This window comes from Acyrthosiphon pisum, chromosome A2 (genome assembly GCF_005508785.2).
Source record: "Acyrthosiphon pisum isolate AL4f chromosome A2, pea_aphid_22Mar2018_4r6ur, whole genome shotgun sequence".
Lineage (NCBI taxonomy): Eukaryota > Metazoa > Arthropoda > Insecta > Hemiptera > Aphididae > Acyrthosiphon > Acyrthosiphon pisum.
The window spans coordinates 75,827,400-75,850,166 of record NC_042495.1 but is presented as its reverse complement, the minus strand read 5'-3'; the positions used below and the strand labels follow the sequence as shown (position 1 = coordinate 75,850,166).

Below are 22,767 nucleotides of genomic sequence, written 5' to 3'. Positions count from 1 at the left end.
AAGCACACCATAGTTGTCACCATGGTTACGAACGTTGAAAGACCATCACTTTATGCTAGGGTCCTGACGACGGGTATTAACGTCGCGTGTTAGTCGTTACGTCACCATGTCGTCGTCTGGATCTACAGTCAGCGATACAGTGGAATATCCGGACTACGTGCGAGAGTGTCTTAAGTATGTGTCAATCTACAGTAAAGGAGCATTTTCGTGTTCTTCGTCGGATGACGAAGATGATTGCAGCTACGATGAGGACGTGAAACGGATTTTAGCGGAACACAATGAAGCCGAGCCGAGAGATTGCGAAGCAACGGGATTTTCATCGTCCTACGAAGCGGCGGCGGCGGCGATGGAAACGAACTTATCACTTGCCACCTCTGACCGGTATGAACACTGGGACGAAGCACTCGGAGACGCGGCCGTGGTGTACCCGCCACTTGGCGTCGGCCGGTTTGCCTCTGAGATGTCAAAAAACCGAAAACTACTTATCCTCGGCGACGATACGGATGTCCAATCGGAGCAGAGTGGAAGTCCATCCGCCCAGTTACTCAGGAAATGCCTGGAAGGTGCGCTATACGGACAGGACACTGAGGAGTTCGCGGTGGCGCAGCCCTACTGCGCCGCCAACAAAAACCTGGACTTTGGCAAGTCCAAAATGTCCCCTGGGGCCGTGCATGACTCTAGAAAGAGAGTGGAGAACTGGATGAGCAAATACTACGTCGTCGACGTTGACCCGGGTATAGGAAAGGGACATTAAGCTTAAACGTATTGAATATCGTGTGTGTGTGTAACTGTTAACACACTACACACTACACAGTAACACACATGTTTACATTTTTTTTAATGTTTAAAAATGATCAACTAAATTAATTATATTATGATACAAATTTAAAAACTTTAATTTTAGTTAATATCCTTAAATTTAGATGGATTAAAATATATACAGAATTGTAGTATTTTTTTTATAAATATTGTTTGAAACACTTTGAATTGTAATGTAGATAACACCATTATATAGCTATATTATAGGTACAAATACAGAAGGTGCATTGGCGGCCAAGTCTCACACTCAAAAACATTTTTTTAAGTTTCCTAAAAAATATTTCAGAAAGAAATTAAAATGTGTAAAAATGTAAGTAATAAAATAAATTTTTATGGAGCAGCTAGTATGAATATATTTTCTATCAATGATATTTGTGTCTACCATAAAATACCAATACCGATCAGTATCATCCGTAGACTTATGCCATACACAGTGCTTGAATTGTAACAATTAAAATTAAGGCTCTTAAAATAAAAAAATGGTGGGCAAGTGGATGTCGCTCTGCTGTACAGTAGGTTACAAGTGGGTCATTGTAGAATGGATGGTATTAAATTTAAATTCAATGATATAATATCATTGTATAAGAAAAACGATTCTGAGCGAAGATGTTATGTCAGTCTTGGTATAAGACATATTATATACTTATCTATGGTATTAAAAAAAAATTGACCTATAATAGGTACCTATAATAAATTCCAATTTAATCATATCACAATATCCATTAGGTACTTATAACGCGTTATACATCAACAACAAACCTATCATAGATATATAATGGTATACTTTAGAAGTTTCAAGAACCTACTCACGAATACAAATTAACTAAAATAGTTATTCTAGGTTTTTTTAATATGTAATTTCGTTCAAATGTGAACTTAAAATGACTATAAAAATAAACTTTGCTTATGTATTTTTTAGATTTTTTGTTAACAGAATTAAATATTTACGAGGAATCTTGTTTTAAATTTTCAATCCTTAGATATAAAAGTTGAACATTTTATACATTTTTAACTACAAAATAATTATTCAATTTTAAATTTTATAAATTTGTAAAAATTCAATGTTTAAATGCTTATGAAAAAAAAATTGTGCTTATGTATTTTTAATATTTTTCAACTGCTATTGTAACAATATGTTACAATATTGCCTTGTATTAATTTTTTACACTTTTTGGCCAAACAGATAAAACTTTATTGATATTCATAGAAAAAAAAATAAAAAAATTGAAATATTAAATTGTCCGTAAACAGCTCAAAACAAGTCAAAATATTCTGAAAAGTATAAGAATTGATAAAATAAACATTCAGTGAAATTTTCATGTATCTACAGTTATTCGTTTTTGAATAACAATAAAATAAAAAAAACACTTCATGAGAAATTGAGTGAATATCCAATGTTGCAAAAATTTGAATTTCAAACACACATAAAAATTTAATTTGACTTTCTTATAGACATTTTTTTTTGATAAAGGTAGAAAATCTTATAAGGAATCTTGTATTACATTTTAAAATCTTAGATTTAAAAAGAAAAATTTTTACGAATTCTTAACTCAAAATAATTTGCTAATTTTCGTAATTTTTCCATATTTTGTCAATTTTTGAACTTTAAATGCTAATAAAAAAAAACTGTGACTTAGGATTTTTAATATTTTTCAAGTGTCATTGTAACAATATATTAAGAGCGTTGTATTAAATTTTTAAGTATTTTTACTCAACAAACAAAGTTTGATTGACATTCATAGAAAAAAAAACTAATAAAATTAGAAACTGAAAATGTCCCTAAACAGTTCAAAACTAATTAAAATATTTTGAAAATATTATCATGTATATAAAACGGAAATATAAACAACCAGTGAAAATTTCATGTATCTACGGTCATTTGTTTTAAAGTTACACCAAAAACCAAAGTCAATTTTGAAAAAAATCGATTTTGCGTAAAAATTCCCGTTTTTCCTTAATTTTTTTTTTTTGTTTTTCTCGACACTTTTTTAAATTACTGGGAATATTAAATTTTGACCTCCCCGATGCACCAACAATATTCACTTTCCCATTGAACAAGATATTGGAGTTGAAAATCGAAGCATTATTTCGACTACTTATCGTGTACAAAGACACGAAAAAAAAAAAAAACACACACACTCATCATTGTAAAATCAATACATTCATCGTTCCACTCTAAAAATCTAAAAATTAACTATTTCACATAAAATTGTTGAACTCAAATTATTTAAAATTAATTATGAAAGTAAAATATTGAAATAATATTGTAAAATAAATTAAATTAAATTACTATAAATATGATATTATAGAATTCTGTTGTTAATTAATTTATTTTTTGTAACTCAACAAATAATTAAATTTTATATTTTATTGGGGAAGGGAGGGGGGAGAGAGAACGATAGTAAGTTTCTTTAAAATAATGTTTTACGAAATATAGAGAAGATAATATTATTATATTCATGTAATTTGTCTTACCTTTATGAAAAATGTAATGAGACAGTTGTCGATTTTAATAGATAGGTTAACATTTTGTATAGATGTTTATTGTATAAAATAGTAAATACCAAGAGCAAGAAGAATTAAATAAAATATAAAATGAAATACAAATATTTTTGTAAAACAAAACATGAAATATTAAATAATAACATAAAAAGTTAATTATTACCAAACCAATGAAATAATAAAATATGGAACGTAGATATTCATATACTGCAATAGAAATGCGACTAAGTCGTGGCCATAGATATATAGTTGTCATATTATATATCTACGGTCAAGACAGAGCCATGGTTGAGCCTTGGTAGATAATGGGTAGATAGGTACATAGAGTAATCTCTATGGGTAGATACCTATAATACCTAGCGATGTTTATTATGTTGAACATACATTTTAAAAAGGAAAAACCGATATTTTTCAAATTCAAATTCAATAATAAGTGCTAAATTTTGATAATCTCAATACATTTTTCTAAGACCAGCATCAACCGACGTGAAAGTGTGAAACTAACCAGATTTTATCACGCACTCACTGCTGACCCTCTAGAGAAAAGTTAGTATTAACTATATATTTTAACTGGATTAATACTTAATTCTAATACATAATTGTATTTTCATAAATCCATGACAAAATATTTTGTCGTGCATAAATCATAGTCATTAAAATTATTTGTGATACGCACCGTGTCATCTATCAAGAAAATTAACAACAAAATAGTCAAATATATGAACAAACATAATAATAATAAACCATTAAACCCATAGAGTAATATTACTCTATGTATTACCCACGGTTTAAGATAGTATCTTAAACCGTGGTATTACCCTAGTATTACTCTATGATTAAACCACAATCACAATCAGAGAACAAGAATATCCTATCTATAACTACTAATAATTAATACTATCTTCTTTAACATACCATAATATTATTAATTATTATTACAAAAAATATATAATTGCATCGGTGTACCTTGCTAGTTGTTTTGGGTACAAATAATTCGACTAAAATAGGTAATTCACCTGTGCCGTTTTGTTTACAGCACCTGGTATATTTTTTTAGCATAGTCATAACTATTCTCAAAACTTTCCTGATATCTCTAAGAACAATCTCTGAAACTTAAGTCAAAATTGGTCAAGTAGCTTTTGAGTCTATAATCTACAAACGTACAAACAATAGACACTACCTTTTGTTGTACATTTGAATAACAAACAGCAAATAAGATATTATTGTATCTTATTTAACCCTTTGACGAGTGAGTTATTATTTCATCCTTATCACCCACAGAGTGAATTAATATGACATTATAGGCAACTTCTTATACATACGGAAAATAATAATAAAATTGTAATAAATAATATATACATTTATGTTATAATTTAGTTAATATTTTTTAGAAAAGTTAGATTATGGCAGCACATATTTTATTATGTGTTCGAAATCTGTATAAAAATAATTACAATCACTAAAATTCGATAACACCATAACCATAATTCAAAGTTCTAACGTAAATATCCGTTAATTTTATTTCAGTAACCAATGGAAACCCTATATATAAACAAAAATAACTAATCGCTTATTGTAAGCAAAAACGAAATTCATGCGTAAGTTGCTCGCATAATTAAGTTTTGCTTCTATTTGAATTACCATCCAAATAGAGACGCCTTTAGTGACAAATGACAATGCTTGGAGATAAAAACAGGATAAACGTATTGTACATGGGCAACTGGGCAAAATGATATTATTCAGTGACTGAGTGACAGCTCGTGACAAGAGCACGTGCCCCACCAAAAAAAGAAATAATAAAAATATTTGTTATGAAGAACTCAAATTAAATTTAAAAATAATATTTTGTCAGTCAATATAACTGACAAATAACAATTATCAAAAAGAATCTAAGAAACATTGATCCTGAGTTGCAAACGATTAATAAATCGTATAATACAAATCAGTGGCGCCCAAGATATATTTTTCAGGTGTAGCAAGAAATTATTTTACTCACCCGCCCACCCCCTCACATACTCGAAATTATATTATTTTATACATTTTATCATATTTTAATTGATAATATTAGTAAATATTAAGGTATAAACCAATATAATCTGTGATTAATAATGAACATATTTAAAGTTAATTATTTTATGTTATTATACCCACCCACACCCTATTTTCAAGGTGTAGCGACCATTAATAGGGTTGGGCGCCACTGATACAAGCGTTTATTCGTTTAGGTATACAGATTAGACTACCAACAAGGCGCAGTGAGCAGAACGACTGCCCCAACGAAAAATGCAGTAACTCAAGTTCACGTTTATTTTTTTTTTTTTAATTGCTACTTGTCAAATCAATTTTACGATGTATCCAATCAACTATATGTATTGTAAACAATTATTGTCTGCACTTGTCGGTACGAATTACATGGTGAGATACGGTTATATGGGAGTATGAGACACAGTCCCAGAGAACTCTGGAAAAACTATTTTTTTACACGTTCTTATCATCATCGTTTTCCGTAGTAATGCTGAATGCTCATTAAACAACGAACATTTTATCATTATAGTTATGATGGGTTATAATATTTATGCCCCACCCGGGTGACTGACGATATGTGTTTTTTTTTTGTCTGTCATCCTCTTTTGGGGCAGTAAAAATACTTCGATTTTCTTCACCAGATTCTTTTTTGGTAGGAAAGTGGATTCACTTATTTGTACCTTAGGGGTCAAAAGTAAAAAAATTCCCAATAGTTTCAGGAAAAACAAACAAAAATCAAGGAAAAACTGAGATTTTTACGCAAAACAGTTTTTGATTTTGTCGAATTATTTCGATTCAAGTTAGTTTTATTTACCAGTAATTCCGCAACTGTATAGGCTATATTATTATAGCCTATACCTACTCTATATTATACTGCAGGGTTCGGCAATTAAATTCTAAGGTGGTCTACAATCCAGATAATTTGAAATATAATGTTAGAGGGCCAGAAAAAACTTGAATATTAGTTAATAATTAGTGTATTTATTTATGTGTTAAAAAATAAAAATAGAGTTTAAGCTATCTAGGACAAATAATTTAATATGATTTAATATTATCCAGTTTTTTAAAGTTTGGTATTCTTGGAGACTTAACAACTAATTTGTTAAGTAACAACTAATGATTAGCGTTTTCAAGTTATAGGTATATACTCTATAGAAAGTAGTTAATTTAAAGCCCTAATTGCGAGGCTGATGTTATAATGTTATGACTATATGTTAAGACACTCATAAAATCGAACAGGTATGTTTTAGTTTCAGTAACGCATGTTAAATGTCGACTGCCTTTGGACTTGTGACCTGACTCAGGCCAAACCGCGTCTGCGTCATAATAATAACTAGCACTTAAATACAATATAAATTATAAATTAATAAATGATAAATAGAGTACCTATACGTAATTAAGATTAAGTACTATAGGTACCCACTAGATAAGTATTAAGTGCTTACCTATTCGACTTCATTTACTCACAATTTAATCTCACATTAATTATTACCAGCTACAGTTATTTTAGGAGGTACCTAGGTACACAATTTACAGCCGACATTGTATTGATGATTAATTAAAAAATGACTAAGTGAAACCATCTTTTGAATACCGTTTGTGTAGAGAGGTATTTAATTTTAAATATAATATTACACATCGTATTCTTATTTATTTTAGACTGCGGGTAATCAACAAAATCAATTTATCATAACGTCAAGCCATAGTTATTACGTCATCAAACCTCAATCGTATAAATGCCTACAGTTGTACTTTTATTATAAATACTTATTTAATTTAAGCCTGGCTCGTAATACCAATAATCGTGAAATATTTAATATCAACAAAATATGAACTCGACGAATGCACAAAACAACGGGAAGAACCCGCAAATTGCGATGGAAATCATACAGCAAACTATAAAGGATGCCAATCCTTTAAAAAAATATTAAACCGCACCAAACCTAAAGTTAAAAAAATAAATAATGAAAATCAACCTGTTCCAACACTTGCAATACCACCTCCATTTCGAAGAAGTGGAAACGAAGCCCTCAGTTCAAACTCAAAAGAAAAACCGTTATACGCCGAAATCGCAGCTAACAAAACACCACCCGATCAATCTCTACACATCATCACCAAATTTCTCGACGAACTAAAATCTATACTTAACCCCCTTCTTGCTGTTTTAACATCCCTAATAAACAAATTAACACTCCTTGTAACTCCTACCCCATAACACTCACACACACACACACACCACATATTCCACACATCGATAACACGAATACACAATATAAAAAAATTATATTATGTATAAAATTCTAAATTCAACTGTCATTGTTATCGTTTTCTTTTTATAACTAACTTGTTGTAACATGTAATATGTTGATACATTTTAATTTATAATAAATAAAAAAAATTATAGATACCACTATAAAGACGAAACTATACGTACCTACCTGCAATTGGCCATTATGTACCATAGACTTTCCACTTGCCGATAGTTATTAGTTACCTACCTACAATCATGAACTTAGTCCATGCTACAATTTACAAACAGACAAGAGTGTTCACTAAATATCATTACAATTTACAAGTAATTAGTAATTATGATTAGAGCAATTTTTCTACTTTAAAAGTTAAGAAGTTGAAGTTGTACAACATTTTCAAACACCTCACCTAAACGTCTAAAATTATAAGACTGGACAAAATAAAAATAAAATTGTAATTAATTGTCAACCCCCCTCCCTCTTACATAGAAAAATCCTTCGTAGGCCACTGTACTCTATACTAGTCTATTACTATTATAATCATGGGCGCCCATAGGTAACATTTTAGGGGGGGTCAAAATAAAAAAATTTTGAATGTAAGATAATAAAGATTTAATGTTATTTTATACATGCATGTTATATTAGATTATAAAAAATATAAATTAAATAATATAATTAAGTATATTATTCGGTATCAGCAAATAAGAACTGCAAATTTCTTCGTTTTATTCCAAACATATTAATGACATCTAACTCTTTCACGATGAAGGCTCATCATACACAACCCATTTAAACGATCTTCTCCTGTAGTCGAGCGAAGCCACGTTTTTACTCGTCTTTATGTACTGAACGATCTTTCTATTGTGCACGTTGTCGGAGGCAGTGATATAAAAATATTCAGTATTTGGAAAATAGCAGGATAATATTCGTAATGAGCCAATAAATCAACAAACGAAATTTCATCACACTGGGAGTCAGTCAAATTTTTATCAATCCAATACTGATACCAAATATTAGATTCCTCTATCACAGAGGTTCCCAAACTGTGGGTCGCGACCCAAAAGTGGGTCGCGATTATACTTTTGGTGGGTCGCGCTATTTTTTTAAATAATACAAAAATATAATCATCTATTACTTTTCGTTGATATTCAAAGTTCAAATTCAGTTTTATCGTCAATCCTTACCTGTGAGTGTGACAATTACGAGTTTACCAGCAGCCGTGTCAAATCGACACAATCAGATTAACTGAATAGTTATTGTAAATATAACGATTTACCTATCTGAAACAAATTAGTAGATACGTGAATGTCGCTTGACGTTCAAAACTTTTGATTATTTTCAGTAACACGCGGTACATTGAATACGATACACGTACGCAGTTTTATATTAAATAGTACTTTTTGTTTTAAATAAATTCATTTTTTTTGTACTTTTGTAAAACTATGGACAATTGGTTAAAAAAAAGTCAATGGGTCAAAGTCAACTGTCAAGAAAAAATGGAGACAATATCTGTGTCAACAGAAGTGGATATCGATGATGTGATGAAAAAAAATAGGAAACAATTACATCCTTCACATTAAAATTATATACTTATTAAATTACTAATATATTATACTTATTATACTTTTTTTAGTAACTAAATAAATTATATACTTATTAAATTACTAATATATTATACTTATTATACTTTTTTTTCGTAATTACATAAAATTTAATAAAATAGTTTAATTTTCTGTTGTATGGTAAAAAAAAAAAAAGGTCATTCATTGATATTGTGGGTCGCCATATTTTAAAAAATTTTCAAAATGGGTCGTACAATAAAAAGTTTGGGAACCTCTGCTCTATCATATTTTCAATTTCATAATGATCACTAATCAGCTTAATTTTTTCTTCGAAATCATTAATGGTGTACTTTTTAATATTTGTAGGATGCAGTAGACTTATTGAGAATGCTATTTTATTTGTACTTGAAAATCGTCGAGAAAGAGATGATATTAGTGAATCTAAGTACGGAATAAAAATATAGAGTCTGTAATAGTGTTCAGCAAAATCGGTTTCGTAATTTGATCTTTTTTTATTTTGGATGTAATACGTGGATTTTTAATATCTGCGCCAATTTTTTCTGCCATAAATACGGAGTTATTAAAAATATCATTAAAAACGATATCTGATTGTTCTCTATTATTATTAAATATAGATAATAAATCTTGAATATGATTTTGGATTTGGACCGAGTATAAATCAATAGATTTTGCCTGCAATTTATTTGTAACTGGTTCTAATTGAGCTGAGTATTTGGATATAATATTTAAAAATATAATAAATTCTGATGTTGATGTCACACATGATAGTTCCTGTGCTTTTGTGCGAGTAGTGGTGTTAACTTTAAAATCTGAGTCATTATTATGAGATAGTTTTTCTAAAACTGACTTAATATTAATAAAGTTTTCAGCAAAAATGCGAATAGATTTATATTTCACAGACCAACGAGTATCACACAAAAGTGGTATATTTGTAACCAATTTTCGACGAAGTACACTTTCACGAAAAAAATTAATAACCTCTTTAATTACTCCTGCAGTATTTTGTATTTCTGTCACTGCATTCAAATCATTTACAACGAGATTGAGTCTATGTGAAGCACAGTGGAAAAATGTTGCTTTAGAATATTTATCACAAATTATTTTCTGAACTCCATTTTCTTTTCCAGCCATTACTGAACACCCGTCAAAACCCAAGCCAACAAGTTTATTCATATTCAAACCGTATTTTTCAACAGAAGTCAAAATAGAAGTAGCTATACCAACTGCATCTAATGTTTGTAGTGCACTAAATCCTATAAATTCTTCTCTTATAGTTTTTTAACTATCAACATAACGAACACCAATCGAAAGTTGCTCAATGCCAGCAATATCGGAAGTTTCGTCGGCTAACAGTGAAAAACTTAAGCTACTATTTACTTCTCGAACAATTTGATCACATAATACATTTCCACATAATAAAATTAATTCATTTTGAATGCGATGAGAGGTATATTTAGCTTTACTATGACATGCTGATAAATGCTCAGACAGAACACTATCTCCAGATTCAACACGAAACTTTAAAAGATCATGAAAATTTCCACTACAGCTCAATTTGCCTCTAATTGCTAGATCATTTGCCACAAAATATTATTGATGACAAAATAGGGTCTAGCTTTTTTCTATTTTGTTCAATTTGTGAGTGTTGAGCAATATTTAATTGATTTATAACACTTTTTTCTTTGTTGGACATAATTTTTAAAAAAATCTGTTGATTGAGAAACCGAATCCCTATGCCATTCAGATTGCATATGTTTTTTTGCGTGAAAATGAAAATCTTTATACTTGGTAAATTCACTTACAATGAACGCTCCTAATAATCCTCTTTTAACGACAGGACGAAAAACAACACAATGTTTGCATAAGCCGCCTTTTAAATGTCTAGAATAAACTAACCATCGATATTGTTTAAGCCATTCTATTTTAAAATTCCTTTTTTGTGCAATACTGTCATTCTTAAAATCATAATTATCACATGGTTTTGTTAGTAAATTATATTTCAGTTCATCTGATAAATTTGATTTATTAATATAAAATCCTAAATCTGGATATGACTCACAATCATTTGGCGTATAATTAATAGTTAATGTAGGTACCGTATTTATTGACGTAGAACATTCCGGGTTTGAATTTACTTGAGCAGAAACACTTGTATTTTTCGATGTGTGTGGCTCAAGCACAGCAGATGCATTATCTTCATCAGATTTTTTTTTACTTAAAAACGATCGAATATCCATAGTAAAAATTGAAAATTTTAAAAAATAATAATCACTAATGACACTCAGCAGTCAGCACTAAATATAATGTCACACAGAAAGTGGACGACTAAAATGCAGTTAATGTTGTCTGATAAAATATTTGTAGTACCTATATTGTGATCTTTATGGATTTACCACAAATTATCTGCGATAAATAATTTTACGTATAGGTACCTATACGAACTACAGACTATCTGACTATCTATGATATTAATATACGATAACAATGAGTATATTTTTATACTTATTTCATATCTTAAAAGTGATTTCAACAAATAATTTTCCTCGGTAATAAGGTAATATTGTGGTAATATTTATTGAGCTACAAGTTCATGAAATTTTTTTCCAGGGGGGGGGGGCAAGTGCCCTGTCTCCCCCCGCCCCCAATGGGCGCCCATGATTATAATTAACAGACATTTAATTCTCATTCAAAATTAATAATTATCATCCAATTATTGAGGTAAAAACCTAGGCATTTTGAATGATACTGTTATACTGCTACCTGAATCCATCAATGGGTTCTTGACAGTAAAAAACACTTCACGCTTTGTCATTTACTTAAATAACGATTTGGCAGGTCACAAATTCCTAAATGTAATTCAAGTGTAATCATTATTTATACATAAGCTATTCGTGAATAATTTTATTTTTGAAAATAATATTTTGATTATTTCACGAACAATGAAAATACGAAATGCGAGAATAAAACATAAAAAGTTATTATAATATTTGTATTATATTAGGTATAATATTTAATATTAGAAGTACAGAGCAATAATAATTTATTATGAAAGATTAAAAATACTCGAACCAGTGTCCCAAAACTTCATACGGTGGATTGAGTTATGAGACGTGGTCACCCTGTGAGTTGTAGTATCAGCTACGACGATTATCAAAATAATAAATAATAATAATATTATTATTTATTATTATTCAACTTAGCGATTGCCGAATGCCGTGAGTCATTCTCATTGTACGGTGTTCCGTGTTCGCGAAAAACAAAAACAACCTGACCGGTTGTATGATTTCAGGTGGGTGAGTCATACCACAAGACCATCTCCACATTCTATAATTCTGTGCTATGCTCTAATGGATAATGATAACATAACATTTTAACTTGTTTAAAATATTAATACGATTCATGTCAATTGTGTCGCAGTACGACTGAGTTGAAGGTTGTTTCTTAGTTTCGTTCTCATTTGTATTCTGTGCTGACCCTGAAAATTTCAAACTTGTAGTTTACATCACGAACAAATAACAAAATATTTCTGTGAGTATGTATTGTCTGGTCTTTGATTTTGTTCGGAAAAGAAAATCAGATTTTCTTCTAAAAATTTTATCTTTTATTGAATTCCACTAAATAAAGAAATAATCAAGATCAATACCTAAATCACAATTTTTTATGAAATCTAAAATGTTGTCTTATTAGTTATTAATATTATTTTAAACCTTTTGTTTGAAAAAGAAAAATCTAGTAAAATATTAAGTTATACATTTTAATGATAAGTACCTATAGTATAAATAAAACTTTTTAAATATTCTCATTTATAGTAGAAATTCGCTAGACTAAACCGGTTTAAAATGATCCCACATTATCCCGCACCCGGATAATGAACCATGTAAATAATATGTTGCAAACATCCTGGTGCATTATTTTTCATGCCGGTTTAGACTAGCGAATTTTTAAATAGAGATCATAATTTTATAACCATTATTTAAACCATAGATATATACAACAAATAGATAGCTGTCTCCTTCTTGTTATGGAAGTCGGCCGCCATTTACAAAGCAGGCAATGTTTACAAAATAATATTATCATAGTATATATGTATCGATAAATATATATGTATATAAATAAATGTAAAATAAATGTAAACATTGCCTGCTTCATAGATAGCGGCCGATTTCAACACTAGTCACAACTGAAGTATAAAGACAGCTATCTAGTTGTTGTATATATCTATGATTTAAACTAAACAAATATTAGGTGAACTTGATTCATTTTATATGAAAAAGAAAATATTTTTATTTTTTTCTATATAATATGTAATTAGAAAGTACCAAATCATTAAACAAAATATGTAATCACGATTCACGATCTTCAAAAAGTAACAGTGAGCACTTTTTTAATTGTGCTACACATTATAATTTTTCAAACTAAATAATTACTCGTAGCTTACAAAATAATTAAGATCTATTTAGGTACTCAACTATTTAGCATTAAGGCAAATAATGTTTATTAAGGGTACCCATTGGACAGTTTTTGTATTATTTCCATTTGATTTTATTATTCAATCAATGTTGCAGCTATTATTATTATAAGCAGTATATTTGATTTATCAAATATGATATGCTGTTTCTGTTTATTATTTTACGTTAATAATTGTTAATAACTACATTAAATATACATCAGTGGTGTAGTCCTTCGCAGCAATTCAAATGTTAAACTATTCAAAATTCAAAATATTGATTTATTTTCTATTACATTTTTTTTTTAAATAAAAATTTGACCTAGTTGACAGTTTTAAATTTAGTCTGGTCATTTTTAGTTTCTATAGTAACAGTTGAGTAATATATTTTCCAACTAGATACTACAATTGGTTTTGGTTTATGCACCATAGTAATTTTTTTATATATTCAATATTTATACATATAAAAGATTTGTCATTCTTGGAACCTCCTTTTCCCTGATGTATACAACAGTGTATTATGTAGATTTAAGAGGACGCCACAAAAATGTACGGTTTAAAAATTTCCATAACTTGGCTCTTAATAAAAAATAAATAAATCAATAAAAACCTCCAAAACGCCCTAAAATTATTCTAGGGCATCTCTGAGGCCTAGATTATAATCTTACATTTAAATGTTATCATTCACTCTAATTTTAAAAATAACAGAGTTAAATGGATCAGGTATTTAGAATGTACAATTTGCCATGTTGTACATTTGTGGCATCCTCTTAACAAAACAAATTGTATTTTTCTAATGCATTATTTTACTATTATTTCCAGGAATTTTTAATATTATAGGTATTGACGATTTAAACAGTGCCTATGATGGAGTCAGAATTAAAAAATCAGAATGACTTATTGCAGCAATTAAAATCTTTACGTGCCGAAAAAGAATTATTAGAAAAACATGTATTTGTACTCAATGAGTGTTTATCCGTGGAGGAATTAAAAACTAAAATATCTAATCTGGAAAAAAAGAAAGAGATGTTAGTATCATTAGAAAATGTAATTGGAAGATTACGTTCTGAGGTTGAGCCGCTAAAGTATTTGAAATCAATTTTAAAAACTAAATTAGACGATGAGAATAAAATTCAATCAAATAATATTGGGTCTGAGTTAGTTGAAGATCTTTTGGAAGCAAGTGCTGAGAGTGAGCCGCTAAAATATTTGAATACTATATTGAAAACCAAGTCAGATGTTGAAAATAATATTCAATCAAATAATATTGCCTCAGAATCTTGTATTAATACAGGATTTTATGTTCCTAAACTTGATGTCAAATTACGTAACGATTCATCTGTTGATGTTCAACTAGTACAACCTGAGTCTAAAACTTTTATCCCACAAATTGCACAAAACACTCTTACTCATTCAGGCAAATATAAATTGGATTTGTACCCAAAGTTAAATAATGTTAATCCCATTGACACATTCCAAACACCAATACCATCTAAATCTAATTCAGTTTCAACTGTAAATGATGGCAGTCTTGACGAATGTATGCAACTGTTGGATCAATATGATGTAGTTACTGATCAAGAAATATTAAATTTCCCTATAGAAGAAGTGAGTATAGTTATATATTTTCTTAACAGTTAAAAAATTTAAATTTTAACATTTTATTTTTACAGAATGATTTGAAAAATCAAACAGTTGACAAAGAATCTACTAATCTTATTGATATTGAAAATAAAATACAGGATGCACAAATAAAAACAACAGAAACTTATTATCCTGATGTTGAAGGAAAAATAAAATCTAAAAGCCAAGTACCTATAAAAGTAAATTTTTTTTTTGTCCATCAATGTTTTAAAAAAATGTTTGTTATTGTAAAGCATTTTTATTTTTAACATTATATTCATCAAAATATTATTTGTATTATTAATTTTACAGAATGATTTGAAAAGTCAAAGTGTTGACCGAGAGCCTACTAATAATATTGGTATTGAAAATAAAATACAAGATGCACAAATAGACACAACAGCAACTAATTATTTTGATGCTGAAGGCAAAATAAAATCTAAAAGCCAAGTACCAATAAAAGTAAAGTTTTTTTTTGTCCATCACTATTTAAAAGAAATCGTAATGCTTTATTATTTTTTAACATTATATTTATCAAAATATTATTTGTTGTTTTTATAGAAAGATATAGAATTTTGTTTGAACAGCTCTGTTAATCCTGTCTCTGTAATATTGGAAAATGCTAGTAGTACACTTCACGAGGCTAGTACATCTCAACCAACTCTTAACAAAGAGAGTTTATGTTCAGATTCCAATGTTAGTATTGGTGATTTGTTACTAAAACTACCACATTTGTTATTGCAACAAGGAATCGATTATATTCAAGTTAGTCCATATTATTAAGTATTTCATATTAATTTATCATTTTACATTTACCCAGATCTTTTATTTTTAAAACTAGTAGTTAATAAATAAACCATTTACCTTTAACATATCCTTAATGAAGTACATTTTCATGTAAAGAAAAACAGCTTTTCTAAAATAAACCAATCAAACAAATAGAAAATAAATATTATTTTTCGTCAGTATAATTTCAATTTTATTCTATAATAATTTATATTTGTCATCAAATTTTACAGGATGAAGAAAATGTGAATCAGTCTTTGAAAAATGGAAATGTTAGTACAGACGTATCATCAAAAGAACATAATAAATGCAACAAGAAAAAGGAATTGAAAACATTTAAAAAAGAAGTGAATAAATTTTTAAATGACTATACAAATTTATTGCAAAACAGTTCCCAAGTATGGTGTCTATTTTTAAATTTTGTTTATTTTTAAAATATGTTTTTTTTTTTTTAACAGACAACAGAAAAGAATAACATATCCTCTGAGCAAACAGAATCAGGTCAATGTGATGAATTGCCGCGTAATGTCAGTAATTCTGAATGCAGCATTAATAGCTTCAATGATATGAATTTAAAAATTGATATCTTGCGTGGCATATACTCTCTTGGTTTTGTCAATCCAACTGCTTTACAAAAACGCGTTGTTGTGCACTGCATAAATGGTCGAGACATAATAGTTTTTGCTGGACCCGGTAATGGTAGAACAATGATGTTTACCATACCATTACTGCAACGTATTAAAACCAATTTAAATGAGTGTCAAGCATTAGTATTAGTACCAACCAGAGACCTAGCTGTACATATTCAAAAGGTATGCTAAGTGAAGATTTTCATAGCTATTTTTGTGTTTATTTAAATTAAATAGCAAAGTCAAATTAATTGAAATAAAATACTATTAGTACCATCAGTACTTAATGCACTTAAAAAAAACTAAATGTTCTGACCAAAACAAACATCAGTTTTCAAATAGATGCCCCCTTTTTTTACTGTAAATTATTTAGTAGATATTTTTTTTTGAAAATGTTGATGTGCTCAATTTAAATTTCAAATAAGTAGTTTCTTAGTTATTAAAATTATTATTCTAGGAATAATAATCCATAAGAGTGGTTTTACAAAAATAGAAAACAGATGCAGTATTGGATCTAGTATTTATTATACTGGGACCACTTTTACAAATTATTATTGCTAATAAATTAATATTAATCACCAACATTTTTAAATCATCTTAATCCAAATATCATGGACATTGGACCATACATATTATCCTTAGTACACAAAGTTAAATAATTCAAAAACTATTTGTTTGAACTTTGACTCTGATGTAAAAACTTTCAGAAAATTATCTACTAAATAAATTTTAGTCAAAAAGGAGGGTTCTCATTTGTTTGAGTCACTGCAGGACACTCCAATACTACACAATAATTAGAATAATTTCATTATTAAATGAAAAAGCGGGGATAAGCATGATTGGTGAATCACCTTGTGTTTATAGAAATATAATGTTGGTGTTTTAAGAACTATTATAATTACAGAATAGTTAACAATACTAAATACAGTAATGTTTTTCTTGTTATTACTTATTATTTCAATGTAATTATTTGATGATTTATTTCTTTATTTAGATCATTATGAGTGTTGGCGACTTTTTGGGTGTTAATGTGTGTATTGGTGGTGACAATGTACCAAGAAAATTATCTGTTGTTCCACATGTAGTCGTTGGTACTCCAGCTGGAGTGTCCAATATGATTTCATGTAAATCTCTACGTACTGGAAGCATTCAAACAGTTGTAATCAACAAAGCTGAGAAGATGTTAACTAATAATTATACCACATTAATTGAAGAAATAATGAGAAAACTAACAAGGACCAGACAAGTCACTTTACTGACATCAGATAAACTTGATCATGTATTAGACATTTATATGGAATCCTTACGTGATCCACTGGTTATTATTAATGACCAAGAAAAAGAATACGATCTGCTAAAAAGTATGTCACTATAAATAATTGTGAATGAATATTTATAAATTTAAAATGTTTCATTAATACTTTTCAATTTGTTTTGTTTTAATCTTAGATCTTCCAAAACAGTTTTATTTAAACATTCAAAAAGAATGGAAAATGAATGCACTTTGTGAAATTAACGAAACATTGAAAATACAGAGATCTATCGTCTTCTGCAACACTTTGGATAGAGCTCAAAAACTATGCGAGTCATTACAAAGATTGGAATATGCAGTATCACTTTTTCATTTAGAAATGAATGCACATGACCGCGAGCAAAAACTTGAATTGTTTTCTTCTAACAATTTAAAAATGCTCATCACCACAGATCCAATCAAAGGCAGCCAGTTTCAGCAAGCCGCTTGGATAATAAATTATGATTTACCTATAAATCCTATTTGTTATCTTGATAGAGTGGCCAAATGTGCCGAAAATATAAAAGTGATAAATCTCATTGACGAGGATGACGACCAAACAAAATTGGCAATTGAAACACATAACAAATCTTATATGATTCAGATGCCTCTGAATATGATTGATTTGCTACAATATTAGACTCGTATAATTATTATATTATTTTTAGAATTGAGTAGTATAATATTCATTACTATGATAAATAATAGAATATTCCTACATATTATTATTATATTCTTCTATTAAACTATTCACAAAATAACTTTTCTAGGAAATGGGTTTCGTTATTGTTATTTTCCATTATTTTATTGTTACTTAAATTGAATATTTATGGCACTTAAGGGATGTTTTTAAAGTTGTTTTATTTTTTTATTTTTTATATAATTTTACTATTTGTGATTGATTTATGAATGATAGAATAATATAAGAATGTTATTCAGGAAATTATTTTGTAAATTAAAATCTATGTTATCTTAATATTTATCTTGATAATTATTTATATATTCTTTTGATGATTATTTATAATATTTTATTAAGTTATCAAAAATATTCTGTTACTGGCACTTACTGCTGTATTACTAATGTAATAGTCTTTTAAACTTATATTTTAATGTAAGGCTGACGACACAGACTCAAATTCTAAAAACAGTCACTGAGGGAAACTGCAGGTGCAATTTGTACAATCTATCGTGTGGTTATCACACCATGTTTTAGGTATTGTCTGTTTTCAGAAGATTTTTATGTTTCACGAAATTCAGTAGATGATAACAAAAAAATCATTAATAATTGTTACCTATTGTATTAAATATTTGTACCATTGATATAATTTTAACTATTAGGTCAAAATTAATATACTTAAATGAATATGTACCTAGGTACTATGTGCTTAAACTATGAGTATAAATATACAATAAAAAATAATAATTAACTGGTATATATCAATAATATTGCTATCATTGCTACAAATCATATGAAATGAAAATTCAACCTTATTTACCTATTTCGATATCCCCTGGATACCTAATAAATATAATATAATAAATCTGTTTTATTTTTTATTTTATTACTCACAGAGAAAGGACCACATCAATTTTTGAAATTGTTGACCTTTCAAAATTTTATTTTCAATAATCTCATGATTTGTAATCATTCTTTTAGTTAATAATTAAAACATCAAAAAACCAGTTTTTGTCAGGGTGGCGAGTCTCCCCCTCTACGGCTAATAAGTATATATCCAAACGGGACATTCTGTAATAGGTACCTTATAAAAAGAAACATTTTTGGAAACTTATTATTGAAAAATTTTATCGGAATGGATAGCTAGATAATAAATATTATTTAAGAAGTAGAAATAATAGAACAAAACGTACATTCGAAGGTAAATAAATATGAGAGAGTATAATAGATATTACTGTATTAGGTATATTTTAAATAAATTGGTCATACCCCTTAATATTTTTTTGTAAATTATCTTAATTATCTAAATTATATTTTGCTGTGAGTACATTTTTAGGCAAAAGAAGCACACCCAAGTTGTACACGTAATAATTATATTGTAACACGTTTAAAGTTTTATACTGAGCGTGAATGTACTTTGAAGCGATCGTTTTTATTTTATCAAAGCTAGGTACCTACCTATTATTATTTTTCCGACATTTTAAATTCTGCATTAAAATGATGAAAACAGTTACGGATTATAGATCAGCTTTGTAGGTAATCAAAATATTAAATAGGTAATAAAATTAACTTATTTCAAAGTTAAACGTACATGGGAAAAGAATTATTAGAAAAACGTGTACATATTTGTGACAAGTATTTTGGAAAACTGTTAAGTATAAGAATTGGGAGTACAATAAAAAACATAGGAAATTAGGGCAAAGATTCCGAATCTAGAATGGTTGCAAAGTAAATGTTTTTATATTTAATAATATATATTATATGGTATGGTAATACCAGTGCCGTAGCCAGAAAAAAATGTTGGGGGGGGCACTTAATTTTTTTTCTCTAGCCTTTGAAATGCTAGAATATCTAATTATGACCCCTTTGTTCATAAGCTACTACTACTAAAACTACTACTCGTTTCAGTGGCGTGGCGAACTAAAAATTTTCAAAGGGCAAGTTAAAAATATCCCAGTATTAATGCATAATAATGTATTAATATAATATAACTAATTATATTTCAGATCGTTATTGACTACCTATTAAGAATATCGCATATTACATTTACTAGGGGACCCACCGTCTACCATCCACCCCTCTGTTTAAGAAAAATCTCAAAGGCAATTGCTTCTGAAATTACCGTTTGCACGCCACTGACTCGTTTTATGACTATATTATATTTATGTTAACAAGTATGGTACATACATTGGTTACAATGGTTACATTTTAATATAACAATGTATTAATATTATTGTAAACCATAGATTAATGTTAATATTCATCAATATTATTATCATATCAAAATGTGTTGTTAACAAAACATTCCATTTTTGGTTCGAATATTATTAAAATTTAGTAACAAATATACAAGTCTATATTAGGACTGTTGAAAGCTGGTAGTTTTTTCGTGCAATTAGATCAATAAGCGGAAAAAAATATACTTCCAGAAATCCAATTTTAATTTCGAAAAAAACATACCTAACAATTTCTCCGCTTTTTGTGTGTTTTGTTGGAAGTGATTTTTTTTTTTTAGTAATTCAAAAGTAAAAGTGAATTTTGAAAAAAAAAAAGAAAATTACTCTGGTACTATAATACTAATTAAACATTACTACAGATCATAAATCCATTTCCTGCATAATCTAGAAAAGAGATTAAGGAATTCAAATATATGTTTTCAAAATGTAAATAGCCAAAAGGGCTTTTGGTACTGGGTGAATTTGTCTTCAAATCTTTGGGAGTTTTGTGGCACATTTAAGTTGAACATTTTTTTATCACAAAATATAGTGACGTGACTGCGCGTACCTATGTACTTTATTGCAGGGGTTCAAGAATCTTAGCCGTCGTTTATCTTAAATTACATAAAGCGTTCGGGGAACTCACACACATTAATGATCAGTCACTACACACATAGATATATTAGGTACTAACGATGGATGTACAATATTTCCTAAATCCGACCCCTTCATAATGGTTCACTTCGACAGCCTTAACTTTTAATTTTTATCAAACATATAATATAAAATAAAACAAGCTAAAAAAAATTTCGCCCGAGCACGTGCCCCCAGTGCCCACCCCCTGGCTACGGCACTGGGTAATACCATATGGTATTTCTGATACATCTGTTGATATTTTACAACCTGTTGGGCTTAAAACTTTTCTTTTCAAAGTATACAAAACACTCCTACTGATTCAGTCAAAACTGATTTGGTATTGTCACTAAAGTTTTGTGATGAACGCACTTTGGCACATTTCAAATAGGTAATCAAATGCCATCTAATATAATATAAATTTAATATAATCGTATCACATGGATAGTGAAATTCCATTACAATTTAAAGTCAGGATATTTCTGACTTTTATATAGTGGTGTAAAATGACGAGTTATATATTATAGTAAATAACTTTTAAAAGCAAAGATAGTTTAACATTATAAATAAACCTTTACATCAGAGTCAAATTTTCCACATGCTTAAGCATGCTTAAGAATACAAATAAAAATACCCAAATAATTTTCTCATAAATTATAAGCAGGTACCTAATTAGTTATTACGTAGCCACGTAGGTACTTATTTTAAAACAATACTAGTTTTTGTCTATTTTAGTTACCTATAGGTATATTAGTATATGTCATTTAATTATGATTTTATCTAATATAATATTTATATAATATTTTTTTTATAAGCATTTATAAAGTTCAAATGTTGACAGAACACGTAAAACTCACGAAAATGTGCAAACTATTTTTAATAAATTATTAATAAATAATTCATAAAAATTTTTCTTTTTAAATCTAAGATTCAAAAATGTAATACAAGATTATTAATAAGTTTGTCACCTTTATCAAAAAAAAAAAAGGTGGGTAAGTGGATGTCGCTCTGCTGTACAGTAGGTTAGAAGTGGGACACTGTGTAATGGACAGTATTAAATTTGAATTCAATGATATAATATCACTGTATAAGAAAAACGATTCTGAGCGGAGACGGTATATCAGTCTATGTATTAGACATATATATACTTATCTATGGTATTAAAAAAAAATTGACCTATAATAGGTACCTATAATAAATTCCAAATTAATCATATCATAATATCTATTAGGTACTTATAACGCGTTATACATCAACAAAAAACCGTGGTACCATCATAGATATATAA

The 22,767-nt window shown here is 28.6% G+C and overlaps 2 protein-coding genes across 4 annotated transcripts; one reads left to right on the top strand and one right to left on the bottom strand.

Moving 5' to 3' along the window:
* Nucleotides 1–9,598: 9,598 nt before the first annotated feature.
* On the bottom strand, nt 9,599–10,351 carry LOC107882565. The gene has a single exon (XM_016801109.1). The coding sequence runs from the start codon at nt 10,349–10,351 to the stop codon at nt 9,599–9,601; it is 753 nt and encodes a 250-aa protein (XP_016656598.1).
* A 2,008-nt stretch (nt 10,352–12,359) lies between these two features.
* Nucleotides 12,360–18,932, top strand: LOC100163629 (ATP-dependent RNA helicase DRS1). Of its 3 annotated transcripts, none has more exons than XM_008180688.2 (9): nt 12,360–12,706; nt 14,448–15,233; nt 15,299–15,448; nt 15,561–15,710; nt 15,810–16,013; nt 16,268–16,381; nt 16,493–16,846; nt 17,658–18,024; nt 18,113–18,932. In XM_008180688.2, exons 2-9 carry the CDS (start codon nt 14,490–14,492, stop codon nt 18,592–18,594), a joined length of 2,565 nt encoding a protein of 854 aa, XP_008178910.1. In that variant the 5' UTR covers nt 12,360–12,706; nt 14,448–14,489; the 3' UTR covers nt 18,595–18,932. The 3 variants fall into 3 exon arrangements, with proteins under 3 accessions (XP_008178910.1, XP_008178908.1, XP_008178909.1); XM_008180686.2 differs by having other exon boundaries at nt 16,268–16,432; XM_008180687.3 differs by having other exon boundaries at nt 12,494–12,710; nt 16,268–16,432.
* Nucleotides 18,933–22,767: the final 3,835 nt, after the last annotated feature.

Excerpts from the sequence above, each read along its gene's own strand:
- LOC107882565 (XM_016801109.1), bottom strand. The coding sequence starts at position 10,351 with ATGAATAAACTTGTTGGCTTGGGTTTTGACGGGTGTTCAGTAATGGCT.
- LOC100163629 (XM_008180686.2), top strand. The coding sequence starts at position 14,490 with ATGATGGAGTCAGAATTAAAAAATCAGAATGACTTATTGCAGCAATTA. Across the intron at positions 15,449-15,560 it reads AAAGCCAAGTACCTATAAAA|AATGATTTGAAAAGTCAAAG; the intron begins GTAAATTTTTTT and ends TTAATTTTACAG. Across the intron at positions 16,847-17,657 it reads TAGCTGTACATATTCAAAAG|ATCATTATGAGTGTTGGCGA; the intron begins GTATGCTAAGTG and ends TTCTTTATTTAG.